This window comes from Psammomys obesus, unplaced genomic scaffold, assembly GCF_907164565.1.
Source record: "Psammomys obesus unplaced genomic scaffold, mPsaObe1.curated_primary_1811, whole genome shotgun sequence".
Classification (NCBI taxonomy): Eukaryota; Metazoa; Chordata; class Mammalia; order Rodentia; family Muridae; genus Psammomys; species Psammomys obesus.
In genome coordinates this window covers 3,996,435-4,010,297 of record NW_026593947.1, presented here as the reverse complement: position 1 = coordinate 4,010,297, position 13,863 = coordinate 3,996,435, and the positions used below count along the sequence as shown (strand labels likewise).

Below are 13,863 nucleotides of genomic sequence, written 5' to 3'. Positions count from 1 at the left end.
CCGGGAGCTGTGTTCTAAGAACACCTCTGGCCCAGCAGAGGACCAGTGCGCCTCTGGCATCAGGTGCTTCCAGGTTGTTTCGTCTTCATGGCATGCCCCTGAAATAATTTCCACACAGGAGAAACAGTTTTAGAGCGTGACCCTTAATCAGCAGACCACAGGCTGGGTGTGGTGCACACATCCTTAGTCCCAGGACTCAGGAGCCGAGGCAGGCAGATCTCTGAGTTCAAGGCCATACTGGTTCCAGGACAGCCAGGACTACACAGAGAAATCCTGTGTCAAAATAAAACAGAAAGAAAGAAAGAAAATCAGGCGCCCACAGCCAGTGTCTCTCAAAGGTAAGGCCAACTTGTCTCCTGCCTGAGCGCCGGCACTCGCATGCACTCTGCCCAGCCAGGCAGACCTTGTCTCCCTCCGCCCATCCGGATGTGCACACTGAGTGGTGTAGTCCTGCCGGCTGTGTCCCCAGCAAGGCCTCAGCCTGTGGAGAAATACAAGGCTTTCTAAGACAGCAACAGCCCAGCCTGTGGGTAGTGCTCTCCCTTACCGGAGCACAAGGAAATGGCTCCCATTTACAGTGGTTTTGTTGTTTTGAGATAGGGGGTTTCACCCTCTAGCCCAGGCTGGCCTCAAACTCTCATGGAAATCCTCCCTCAGCCCTCTGAAAGCTGGGGTCACAGGCACACGCCGTCATGCCTGGCCCACTCAGTCTTCAGAGTTAGAAATCAGAGGCTGTAGCCTCGTCGTGTGAGTGACACGAAGCCTCAGTGGAGACCATGTGCAGAGGGCTGAGCAGGAAGCGCAGGCCCACAGAGGCCTTGGCTCTTACAGGAAATTCCTTTCAGGGTTCCAGATCACCAGGACATAGCTTTTGGGGCCTTGCAGCAGGGAACCAACTGCCTGGACACCTTGGGACACTTTGCTGATGGAGTTGTTGGGATTTATGAGTGTCACAACGCTGGAGGAAACCAGGTAGGCGGGCAGCGTGCGTGCCCCTGCAGGCCCGGAGTCCTCAGCTAGAGGTCCTGGGCTTCTTCCTGTAGATCCCGGATGCTGCAGCACCCTCAGAGCCAGCCGGGGTGCTGCAGGTTACTGACAGACCTTGAGCTGCGTGCCTGCTCTGGGCTGGGCTGCAGAGGTGAGGGCTCACTGGAGGAAGCTGTCGTCATCACCGCTGTTCTGCCGGCTGTCACCCCTGCTGACCCACAGTGCTGGGCCCGCGTGTGCACCCGTGCGTTCCCGTCATAAACTGCCTGGTCCCGCCCAGCACGTGCTCAGCTTCAGCCTTCTCAGCTGGAGGCGCAATGATGGTGAAGACCAGCAGACGCTGGATTCTGATCCTCTGCCAACGTGGTGATTGGCACAACTTCCCACTCACCCGGGAGACCTCACCTCATGGCCCTCAGTGCTGTCCATGTACGCATGTGCCATGATGGAAAAAGCCTGAGCACATGAGCGCTGTGATAGGCCTGCCAGGGATCCGGTCTTCGATTTCATTTAACGCTGCTGAATTTAAATCCGGGCTGCCGTGTGTGGCAATGGCTGGCACTCCAGTGCCCGGAGGGGTCCAGAGGCAAAGATGACAGCAGCAGGTGTCCCTACGTGACCTAGTCCCCTCTGAGTTGATGCAGAGCGAAGCTCTTTGGGTCAGGTGCATGGATGGGAGACATTTCCTCCTGGCAGTGCTGGCAGTGTGGATGGGGCTCTGGTGTCTGAGCCTCAGCGGCACATAGGAAATGAGGGAACTGACGGCCATGCTTTTTAAGTGGCAGCTCAGGAAGGCACTTTGTAAGTATTTTACAAATTCAGGTTGTTGAAGGGCCAGCACGGAGGTGGCCACCACTGCTGCTCGCATGGCCAAGCGGGCCTTGGGAGTTCAGTGTCACCCTTCTTAAAACACAACGTGCACCTGTGCTCTTCCTGGTCGGCCACGGCCCTCCCAGCATCTTCCACACTCGTTGCATGGCGACAGTCTAGGTCCCCGGTGCCCAGAGGTCCCCGTGACTCCCCTGACCCTAAGCATCTGTGGCCACACGTGTGTGTGGTGGGCCAGGGTCCCGGGGGTCCACACCCTAGAGCCGCATCTCCACACGCTGGCCCGTCTGGAAGCAGGCACACTGCATCTAGAGACACACACCACACCATCACTGAGGACATACAGCTGAGGAGAGAAAGGGTTCCTTCTGACTCAAGCTCCACGGGGCACATCACAGCATCTGGTCCCTTGTCCACCGTCTGCTGGGGAGGCCAGACTCCAGAAGGTTTACTCCGTGACTCAGAGCCCAGGCCTGCCTCGGGCCTCACCAGCTCCTCTGTCCTCGCAGCCCCTTCTCTTTCCCTCCACTGCTCCCCACCCCCACCCCATGCGCTTCTCAGAGTCAAGACCACACGTCCCCAAGGCAGCCCTGAAATGGGAGTTCTGCCTCATTGGGTTTCAGTGTCTTGCTGCCAGCAGACTATTGCTCAAAGTTAAGCCAGGCTTCTCTAGTGACTGCGTGTCACCCTCTCCGCTGCCCTGTGGCCTGGAAGAGAACATGCAATCGCTGTAGCACTTACAGAATACATTCATGCATCTTCATTTTCCCACTGAGGGACACAGAGGTCAGAGGGGGTACTGGGCTCACTGGGGCCTCCACTTCTGGACCCTGGGGGCCTGTGGGGTGCCCGAACCCTCAAAAGGATCGGGTTCTTAAGTGACTTTAGGAAGCCCTACATAGGGCCTTCTCCCCGCCGCTGCCACCATAACTGGCATTCCGTCTTCCGTGGCTCTACATGATCTTGTTTATCCTTCAAGGAGGTAGTTGGCAGCCCTGCCCTCTTCGTGTACATGTGTCTGAATTCTAAAAGCATAGGCAAGAATATTTAAATTCATTCAGACTCGGTTTTCCTGTCTGCAAAGTAACATACAAAACCCTCCCATGGCTCCTGTGAAGAGGCGTGAGACAGCTTGGCACATAGGGAGAGTCCAGTTAGGAGGAGCCGTGCTGTGTGCTGACTTCCTGCAGGTTCAAAGGACTGATGACACCAGCAGCTCCCCAGACTTCAGCAGTGCACCTACTCGCCGAAAGCCACAGTGTGTCAAGAATGGTTTTCACAGTCAACCTACTTCAGCCCAGAGTCATTCCAGAACAATGTAGGAGGGATTGTGGGTTAGAGCAGGACAGCTGACCTGGATCTCTGGCTTGCATTTGGAGCTGAAATGCTCAGTACTGTCAGTCTTGCCAGTGGCAGTCACTTTTGAAACAGCTCCTTCTGGTCACTGTGTTAGCTGCTGTTCTTGCCGCCGTGACCGAATCCCTGACAGAAGTGACTTGGGTTTATTTTGGCTCCTGGATTGGGAGGATGGTCCGTTGGTCATGGCTGGCAGGGCTTGCAGCTGAGGCCGCAGGAGTGTGCGCTTCTGCAGGGGTCCATGTATTCAAACCCATTTCCCACCAAGGCGGGCTCAGCAGCCAGGGGTGGCTGTGGCGCTCGGCTCTGCTCAGATCCCGGGGTCCTGAGTGAAGTCCACAGGCCTGCCCTGACTTGGCGTCTCTTCCAGGAATGGGCCTTGACGAAGGAGAAGTCGGTGAAGCACATGGACCTGTGCCTTACTGTGGTGGACCGCTCGCCTGGCTCCCTCATCAGGCTGCAGGGCTGCCGGGAGAACGACAGCAGACAGGTGTGTCACTCGGGAGCAAGCCTTCGAGGCGGGGACAGTGACTAGGGCCTAAGGGCCAGTTGCTGTCCTACACTAGAGGTCTCGTGTCCAAAGTCCCAGTCTCATTTCCTTCCTCAGGCCACAGGACATTGATGAACTACTTGCTTTTTCTGCTTAACTTTACAAAAATTCCAGTCTAAATGGTTAAAGAGCTGAGTCTGACCTAACACATAGACTTACCAACCTATACCCAACAGGAAGTGGAAATCTGATCTTCTCCATGGCTGGCAGTTTTGTAGCATAATGTTTTCCTGAGGTTCAGGGCCACAGCAGCCTCCTCAGCTCCCTGCTGGTCTCCAGATTACTTCCTCCACTGGGGCAGAGCTTATTGGAAGCTGGCATGTTTTGTCTGCATATTCCCTGGGGATCTTGGACAGTCCACCTCTCTGAGCCCTCGGGTGGCAGCGTGCAGGCCTGGCAGTCCCTTCTAACCTGCAGGTGGCGTGTGGTCAGTCTTCCCACCTTCCCTCCCTAGAAGACAAGTATATGGAGAAAGTGGGTGTAAGGTCTCCCAGAGCTGCACACAAGCGTCCTTCTGTCCACCTAATCTCACAGAGGGAGGCAGAGGCCCTGTTTGCCTACCCACCACCACCACAGCCAGCATCTGGTTCCTGTTTAGGTCCTGGGTGTGAGAGAAATGCTTGCACAGGGTCTTTTCTGGCCCCATAGCTGGGTACCCTGTCCTTGTCCTGCAGAAGCCCAGCCCACCCTGTGCTCACCCTCTGTTGTGTCATCTCTGTTGGCACAGGTGTCTGACTTCAGTCATACCTGTAGGATGAGATTGTGAGTGTTGAACCGAGGAAGGCCGCTGTCCCCTGGGCCTGCTTAGAACACAGCCAGGCCTTGAGGTGATCTGACATAGGGGGTGATAAAGTGAGGCCTCTGTCTGGTCTCCAAAACTCTAGAGAAGAAAACAAGTCGCTGCCGTAAGCGGCAGTAGAAACACCTGCCCCAGTGTTTCTCTTGGGGTCCGTACCTGAGCTTCTAAGATGGGCTACACGTGGTCCTTCTGGGTGATGAGAAGAGCTGTGAGCCTCCGCCTCTGAGGGTAGGGAGAAGCGTTTCAGTAAGTGCAGCGCACACTGCATCCGGTAGGCGCCAGCGCTGAAGACCGCCCCCCGGGACGCCACCTGCACTGCTTCCTAGCACCACTGTCCAGCGGACGCTTCAGCCTGTGCCAGAGTCAGGTTCTGTTCACCTCACGCTCTGTCAGGAAGCTCAGGGGACTTGGCAGACTCCAAGCATGCTTTCCATGGCAGTGAGGGGGACACGAGAAAAGTGATAGCATCAGGACCAAGGACAGAAGGAGACAGTGCGGCAGCAAAGCCTCTCTCGGGCCGACTGGGGGCCCCGGCTCACACTGTTGGCAAGGAACTGGGTGAACAGGTAGGGAAGTAACCAGTGTCGAGAGCCGCTCACATCACCACGCTTCTGGAGGGTCAGCCTCGTGCCCTGGGTCATGCTCTGCCCCCTGGCCTGCCACCGGGAAGCAGCTCCTTGGCATGCCTCGGTGTGGTGCTCCACTGACCAGTGGCAACCTTGAGTTTCCAGCACGAGTCTGTGTGCATTTGCAGGGTCGAAGCGGGGAGGAGGCAAGAGTGAGAAAATGTTCCCTGTGAGAAGGCTTTTCAGAAATACTTACTCCGAGGAGCTGCAATGCATGTACAGAAAATTAATTAGAGCCACAGGCCTTGTTAATGAAAGGGGAGCCGGGGGGAGAAAAAGAAAAGTGTGTAATTTAAAAGACAAAAGTATAAATGTGTAAAGAGGATGTTTGTGTTACTTGTTAAACAGCAGGACAGGGCGCCTCCGGCTTCTTGAGGCCATTGGGGCTTTGTGCACAGCACAGCGAGTTGGTGGCCTTGCTGGCTCTGGTGTGCTAACGTTCTTCAGAGCATCGTAGGTGTACTGTGCGCCCAAGAGCGGCACGGAGGGCAGTGGGCACTCGAGCAGGGGCGTGTGCAAACAGCAGGTGTGTGTCCAAAGCAGCCTGCAGGCCCTGCGCTGGCCCTGGGCTCCTGTGCCTTGGCTGTGCTCTCATCTGTGCTCTTGTCTGTTGCAGAAGTGGGAGCAGATCGAGGGCAACTCCAAGCTCCGGCACGTGGGCAGCAACCTATGCCTGGACAGCCGCACAGCCAAGAGTGGAGGCCTGAGCGTGGAGGTGTGCGGTCCGGCCCTGTCACAGCAGTGGAAGTTCTCACTTAACCTGCAGCAATAGGGGGCCCCCACCGTCCGCCTGCACACCAGCCACGTTTGGCCAACACATCATTGTTTCTGACACTTCCGCAAAACTATATACCTCAGTGTTCCATCGTGATCTGAAAGTCTCAAGTCTTCAGCGAGGCGTGAGCTGTGCAGAAGAGGAAACGGGCCCCTGGGGCTCAGGACAGAGGCTCCCTCCCAAGGCTGGCACTCTCTGCCACTTTCCACTTCCCGCTCACGCCCAGCAGAACAGCCCAGTGCTGCTTGGAACAAGTGGACAAGCAGCAAGCATGTTTCTTTGAGGACAGGGGGCAGGGCAAGTGCCCTTACAGCAAGAACTCAACAATCTCCATTTTGTTTTTTTACCTTTCCAAAATTGTGTGTGTGAACCGGGCATGGTGGCCAGTGCCTGTAAGTCCATCACTCAGGAGGCTGAAGCAGGCAAGACCCTGTCCAGGGAAAACAAAAGAAAGCGATGCCCAGAGAGCTGCCCTTTACTTGCAGGCTTCCTCTCTTTCCCTGTCTTTGCACCTCTGGGCTCGCTGGCCTCCGATGGTCCCCTCTCCAGCTGACATACTCGATGTGTTAGAACATGGACTTTCCTGTGTGGCCACTAACTAGAGATTCATAGAAAGAATAATGATCCACTCCCCGTGCTCTCCTACATCACCCTGTGAACCCCTCAGCGCAGCTCGGCCATGCAGAGGGGCTGTGCTCCCGGAGCAAAGGTGGCATTGCTGTCCCCGGAGCCTCACCAGCCACCAACACTGCTCTTCCAGCCGGAGGCATCCGCTGAGTGCCCATTGTCATCTCTACGCCTAAATAGGTTACCCCTTTTGGCAAGCATTGCTTTGGGTTTTCTTTTAAAATTAGATTTCTGTTCTTTAGGAAAACTCAACCCTACAGCTTCTAACCAGTGTGAGCCAGCAGGACCCCACTGCCTGGCGACAGGCCAGGCACACTGACAGCTGTCACATGCTCTCCCCAGGCTCATAGTGGCTTGAGACCCTTTGATACTAAGCAGGCTGCCACAGAGCACTGAAGAGCCTTCAGCGTGTAGGTGGACCCCACATGGCTGCAGCCCTGGTGTGGGTAACACCCCCAGGTACATCCACAGGAATTGTGGGTAGAGTTCAGACCACAAGGCCCCTGCACTCACGCGGAGGACCTAGGCAGGTGTCAGTCACAGAGCTGACCTGAGTGCAGGCAGGGGAAGGGATGCCTGGGTAAGCATCGAACCCACATCTCCGCTGTCCCAGAGATCACGGGTACCAGAGCTTCCGGTGTGCAGAGGGGCCCGCCTGCGCCCAGAGGGGGTGTGGCTAGGCTTCTACTTGAGGCACTCCATGTGCGCACACGCCAGGGCCACGGACCCTCTGTGAAGGCCCGGCCCGGTGCTGACCCTGTCTTTTTACCCCTGCCAAGCAACCATCAAAAGACGCGCTATCACAGACAGGTGCCCATGTGTCTAAGTCCACACATGTCCACCTTCCGGGTAGGCTGTGAGGACAGTCACTCACAGGTACGGGTGCAGAGCTGTGGAGGACAAGGCAGGAGCACGCTGGAGCAGTCCAGACAGTCTGTGCTGATGAAGCCTGGCACCTCTGCACCGCCATTCTAAGAGTGAAAAACATGTGAAGCTCCATGGGCTGTTTTTAACTGCGGGTGTGAGTGGAGTCGCCCGGCCACACACTCACACCCCACCCCACCCTGCGGTCTCCTCACCTGTACCATCTGATTGTCTGGCCACCGGGCACGGCTCAGCCCGCCTCTGGACAGAGTGGGGCTGGGCGGGGCCTCGTGCGAGCCATGTTTACATGAGTGTGCCAAAGTGACCCGTCGCGCTTGCATTGCTTGTGATCATCGGGTCTGTGCCGCCCTGCCACTCCTGTTTCTAAAACTAAGACCTTCCAGGAGCCCTGGGCGCACGCAGGCAAAGGTGGTCGTCTTCTGTGGTGGTCCTTGCGTCTCTGTGAAGCTGAAAATGATGGTATCTGTGAGTATGTTTTGCAAATTCAAAATATAGTTTGGTAATTTTTTTTCCAGTTGATTTTTAAAAAAAGAACTGCTGTACAGAGCTTGTACTTTGTCCATTTTATAGATGGAAACCATCCTTGAAATTGTTTAACTTAAATAAAGAGAAGATACTTTATAGATAACGCTCAGCTGCCGTCTCTCGGGCTCTGTAAGGTTCCAGCCCAGGCAGAGGCTGGTTTGAAGGCCTTGCCTCTGGGCCCGTCCCCATTTCTCACTGCTCACCTGAAGCACCCCTCAAATGCTGCACCTCTGTTGTCCGCTCATATTCGTGACAACCCAGCCAGCCCCCGCAGTGCATGCACGCTGTACAGATGCTAAGAAAATGCTGGAGACAGAAGTGGGCCCTGCTGGAAGTTACCCTGATGCTGTGCGCCCCACTCTGTAGTCTGCCCCGACAGTTGACACACACCCTCTAGGTACCAAGTTTTTTACACTTAAGTAATGTGTGGTCCTGCTCACCAGCCTCCTGGGCCTCTCCCTCTCCGTCCTGGCCCAGCACGTGTCCTCTAATGCACCTTTGTGTGACCAGCTGCGTGTCCAGAGAAAGTAGCACCAACCAGCTGTCTTGTAGTTTGGGCCAGGATGAGAGAGAGCAGGGACCGGCCAGGAAACACCTGAGCCTTCTGAGACCACAGTGTGCATTCGCTCCATTATTTGAGACGCCGATATTTTGGCTCTGTGGCTACCTGAGAGGCAAAGGCAGGAACTTAGAACGCGGTACTGTCTCAGGACCTCAAAGTGTCTGAAGAGACTTAAGCCATGTTTCTTTTCTAAAAGACCTCCCGTCCCTGGTGTTCCCTGGAGCTAGGAGGAGGGTGGCAGGATGTATGCCCCCCCCCCAGGAATTAGACCTAGAGCCACACCCAGTTCAGCTGTGCTGGGGTGTGAAGGGGAACCATGGGGGCCCCCCTCTCCACTAGTTCAGTGAGGCTCAGAAAGGCGAGCGCCTTGGACCATCACGGGAGGAGCTCTTGGGTTCAGCACTGGGTGGCGCCACGTGGAATCTGGAGCTGCTAGCTGGCTTGCTGAGAGGACATCCCAGCACGCCTTTCCTTACCCGGGAGCTGGGGAGTTCTGTTGGAACCATGTCACCTCCAGCTATTTCAGGTGTAGATGCTCAGCATCCCACATAGCTTCCTAGAGACTGGCTCTGCCTCAGTGCTGAGCAAGCTGTCCACTCCCACCATGGGACACACACCTCCGACAACGCCATGCCGCTCCTAGAGGCAGGATGCAGATGTCAGGAGCTCGGGAGGCAGGTGGCCAGCTGCTTCGTGTGTCCTCATCCGGGCACAGAAAAGGGGCACCACTTGCTGAGCCAGGGCCTGTGAGGCCCACCAGCGTTGGATGGATTTGGGCCACAGCAGGATGAATGGAGCAATGGCATGGTTTTAGAGAGGGCGGCCACTGGCCTGCTGAGCCCTTCCTCTCCCTGGTACCTGCTGGTGGCTCAGGGTTCCCCTCAGGAGGGTTTCAAATGGGGGCGAGGAGAGCAAATTGCTGCAGCTCACAAAAGAATCTGGTCACACCAAAGACACAGCTCGCTTACAGTCGTCACGATGGGCAGTGGGGTGTCGTCTCGCTGCTGTGATTCCAAAGAAGCAATTAATATACACACTGTACGGAAGTCTGCAGTAATTAGTGGAATGAAAATAGCTGGTTCAAGAAAAAAAAAAAAAAAAAAAAGCAGATAAGGAAAGGAAAGCTTCAGGGTTCTCAGAAGCACCTCAGTGTGGGTGGGCAGGTTCTTGTCTCCTTGTCTGCGCTTCAGAGCGCCCCCGTGTGGCAGATGGGAGCCTTGCATCTCAGCACCCCCTGTTGGAGATGGGCTTAATTTTAGCTATTCTTTTACCTGGGTACAAGGATGCTAAACTGTGTCCAGCAGAAACTGGCCTGGAGTAACCGTGTCACCGTTTGGCCATCCAGCACCCTGCTGGAACAGAAAGGTGATTTCAGGAGCTAGGACTCCACCCATCTTGCGCATCGGCACAGGAGCTCTAGGTCCTCTGGCCCTTGGGTTCCAGAACTTTCCCAGACACCTCTGGTTCCCAGGCCTGTGAGCACATGCTGAGTCACATCACAGGGCTCTGACCTGCAGATAGCCTGACGTGGGTCTTCTCCGTGTCCAGGTCAGGTAAGCTGCCTTGCCTGTGGGTTTTTGTTTGGGGTTTTTTTTGGTTTTTTGTTTGTTTGTTTGTTTTGTTTTGTGTGTGTGTGTGTGTGTGTGTGTGTCTGTCTGTCTGTACGTCTAGGAAACCCTGACTGACACCAGAGGGTGCCCAACTTGTGTCTTACTGATATCACCTCGGTAGCTGAACCAGGAGAAAGTTCCAGGAAGACTCCTCTGCTGACCTCAAACACCCACAGACAGAGCCCAGGGCTCAGGGTAGAGGGCCTGGGGTAGAGCCTCCTTCCCTCCACCTTGGAACCGCATAAGTGAGGTGGGTGAGAGAGAGCAAGGCCCCAGAATAAAGGGGAGAGAAAGACCCTGTGAGGGGGACCCTGGGCCGTGGAGCTGTGGTTAGGGGTTAGGTTAGAGCGTGGGACTGTGGGGAGACTGGGCCTGACTCCTGCTGCCTCCCCAAGTCCCATCCCAGCAAGGCCAGGAAGAGGATGAGGGAGAGAGGGTAACGCCAGCCTGTACTGAGTTCTTTGTCACCACGGGTGCCACACAGGGAAAGGAGAAAGCACTCGAGGCCGGAATGGTGAACAGAAAGGGACAGTTAGTCAGTGACACTTGCTAGGATCGGCCATGCGCTTGGTTCAAGCGAGGCACTAGCCCTGAGACTGAGCCTGCCCTGGGTGGGGGAGGGGCACTCATGCAGTGCCCTGTGTAACAAGAGGCGGAAGGGTGGCAGGCCTCCGGGAGAGGCCAGGCCTTGTGAGAAGAGAGTGGGGTCCCGAGGCAGCCCAGTCAGTTTGGGCTTGCTGACTAGACGCACCTCTCGCACCCTAGGGCAGTCCAGAGTGGGAACCCTGTGCTCGCTTGCAGGAGTGACACCGTGGTCAGGTGAGTGAAGAGGGCGTCGGAGCCTGGAGCCTTCTGCGCATACCTAGCAGCCTCCAGGAGCAAAGCCGGGACCTCGACCCCGAGAACCTGCCAATGGAGACACTGAATCTCTGCTGATGTGCTGTCTTGAGTGAACAGGCAAAGGGACAGCCCTGTGGCCTTCACCCAGGGAGCAGGCTGGAGACAGGGACAGATGCACCAGAGGCATGAGGACACCGCTGCCGGAACCGAGGGCCGCAGCTTCGTAGTCGGGGGTCAAGACAGGCCGGGCTTCCTCCCAGCCCTGGGTACAGGGACCCAAGAAGACCAGCGATAAGAACCAGGCAGAGGACAAGTCTGCAGAGATGCCCGACCTCGGAAAGGAGTAGGTAGGTACTGGACAGGTAAGGGTGAGATAGGGCTTCTGGGGTGTGGGGGAGGTGCCAGGGAAATCTCCAGAATCTTGTAGCTCTGGGTTTCCCTGAGAAGCAGCTTGGGCAGCAACCCTCCCCCCTCCCCAAGGGTTTGGAATCATCAGTATTTAGTTATCAATTGTGAGGACCCGCAGTGGAAGAGCTGGAGGGTGGATTGCAGCCTGGGAACTTGAGTGCGAACATGAATGCACCTGTCAGATGCCAGCCCTGCCCCCATGTCACTGTTTCACCCCACAGGCCACGCCAGGGACCCAGAAGAGGCCATCAGCACGGGCTGTGCACCCGCCAAGTCCAGGTTTAGTCCTGCATTTGGAGGCAAGGCCTCTGAGACCAGGTTCAGTCCTGAGAGCGGAGCTTCCTGACCGGGACTGGGGCCCTGCTTCTCCATCTGGGGGCACACTCTGCCACTCTGCAGGAGGGTGGCTCTGCAGACTGCTGTTTGCTGTCCCCTCCCAGTTCTCTGTTACTCTCATTAGGGTCTTGTGCTCCCGGGCTTTGGGAAAAGGAGGGGATGCCTAAGGCTGGAGCCCTGGAAACACAGGGAACAGCAGGGCCCTTACCCAGCATGCCAGAGGGATAGACGTTTCTGTCAAGGACAGACATTTCTCCTGCTCAGGCCTACGGAGTGGTTCTCTCATCCCAGACCTGAACTTCACTAACTGCTTCGCTCAGTGGGTTTGGTGATGGTCACTTGTAATTGCAGAACTTGAGATGGAGGCAGCGGGCAGCAGGCATCCAGGTCACCTTTCGCTATATCACAAGTTCCAGATCCGCCTAGGATCCTGCCCCAGAAAACAAAGAAAAGGAAGGAAGTAGAGGAGCCGGGGACTCACTCAACTGAATGTCTTCCTGCCAAACTTAGCCCAAGAAGCGGGAGACTGCCACGGCCCGGGCGTGAGGGAGCATGCTGTGCCTGGGACGGTTTCTCTGATGTGTCGTTGACTCAAACTGTTAAGAACCAAAGGGAAGGCTTGCGGACACAGACTGCAGGGCTGCGGGCCGAGGCAGGTTCTGTCTGGGAATATTGTCTGGGTGACCCGAGCCCCCTCCTGATGACCTCATCCGTCACCCACATGCCCTAGGAAATGGTTCTAGATTGTGCTGGCAGAGTGGTACCAAGAGTGCCCCTCACACAAACAGCTCCTGCTGCCTGATGGTCAGGTGGTGAGATCGCAGTGACAGTGGGCTTCACAATGGCCAGAGACCAAACGTCCGTGTCCTGGGCACGGCTCTGTCCACACAGTGCAGGGCCTTCCTTTGGGTTTGTGGCTGCCGCTAGTGTGACCAAGCCCTGCCAGGCGTATAAGAGGGAAGATGGTACAAGAGGTCCAGGCAGCCATCTACCTACTGTGCTCCGGTCCCTGCACTGGTCCCTTCCCCGGCCTGCCTTGCGTAAGCGTCCTCACAGCCCCAGCTGTGTGCCTGCATTCACTATGAGCTGAATTTCTGCTAGGGTTCCAGGGGTGCTGTGAGCACGCCCCATCTTAGACCTTTTGTGGGATTTCACCCCAAGTTCTCAACATCTTCTGGGTTGGAAACAGCCAAGATTCAGGTTTGGGTCAGCCTGTACAGCAGGGGTCGCAGCTGCTGTCCTCTGCCTCTCAGTGACCCTTAGTGCCCTTGTGGGAATTGGGGCGCACTGTCCAGGGCTCGGGAGGCACGCCACCGCACCTGCTTGACTGAATCCCTGCCAGTCAGCACGGATGCTGAGGCATCCCTACGTGGCGGGAGACCGAACTTAGGACCAGATAGAGTTTCCTGAGAAAGTCGGCTTGTCCGGCTTGGGATGCGATCAAGTGCTGAAGAGACAGCGGGCTGCAGGCGTGTGCAGTCCTGGGCTCCAGTGCTCCTAGGACTGAGCCTCTGGCCTTCGTCACTGCTACCCTCAGCTGTACACGGGAGTGGGGAGACTGGCTGCTCACAGCTCAGCTCCGGGTGAGGTCCTTCACCTCAGCCAATGTCCCTGTGATCATGGCTCAGCTCGCCTGGTCACAGGCTAGCCCTGCTGCTCCTCCCCAAGGGAGTGCCCACCAGACCTGGGAGCCAGCCTGCTACATCGCCCCTTCCCGGGTCCTGATTGTCTTTCATGCTCCTGTGTGCTTTTCCTCTACTGGAAGATACGGTGTAGCGTAAGGGACCCCTGAACTGTCAGTGCCTCCTAAACCTAGACGCAGTGCCCAGGCGAAGGACTGCGATTCTGCAGCCCTTTCCCGCTCCTGCCCTCTCCCTACGTCAGTCCCAGTGACTGTCATTGCTGACCTCAGTCTGGGCCATGTCGTCCATACTTCAGCCACATTGATCACTTTTAACACTACTTTGTCTGCTTTGCGGCAACTTGAGGTCCTGCTGCCCTCTGCTGGGCAGACTGGGAACAGCCTCAACCAGAGGCGGGGTCGTTTCCCAGGAAAGAAGAGTTTGGGAGATCATTGAACCCAGGTGCAGTTAGCTGCTAGGCTTGTTGCTGCTTTGTCTCTCTGACACTGCTGACATCAGACAGCAGC

General features: G+C 56.4%; 1 protein-coding gene across 2 annotated transcripts in view; it reads left to right on the top strand.

Moving 5' to 3' along the window:
* Positions 1–8,061, top strand: part of Galnt2 (polypeptide N-acetylgalactosaminyltransferase 2) — a 114,524-nt gene extending 106,463 nt beyond the window's left edge. For both annotated transcript variants that reach the window (XM_055617540.1, XM_055617541.1), the window contains exons 14-16: positions 846–972; positions 3,542–3,661; positions 5,763–8,061. In XM_055617540.1, the coding sequence (XP_055473515.1) occupies positions 846–972; positions 3,542–3,661; positions 5,763–5,918 (403 nt within the window). In that variant the 3' untranslated portion in view covers positions 5,919–8,061. The remainder of the gene's footprint in view (positions 1–845; positions 973–3,541; positions 3,662–5,762) is intronic.
* The last annotated feature ends 5,802 nt before the right edge of the window (positions 8,062–13,863 follow it).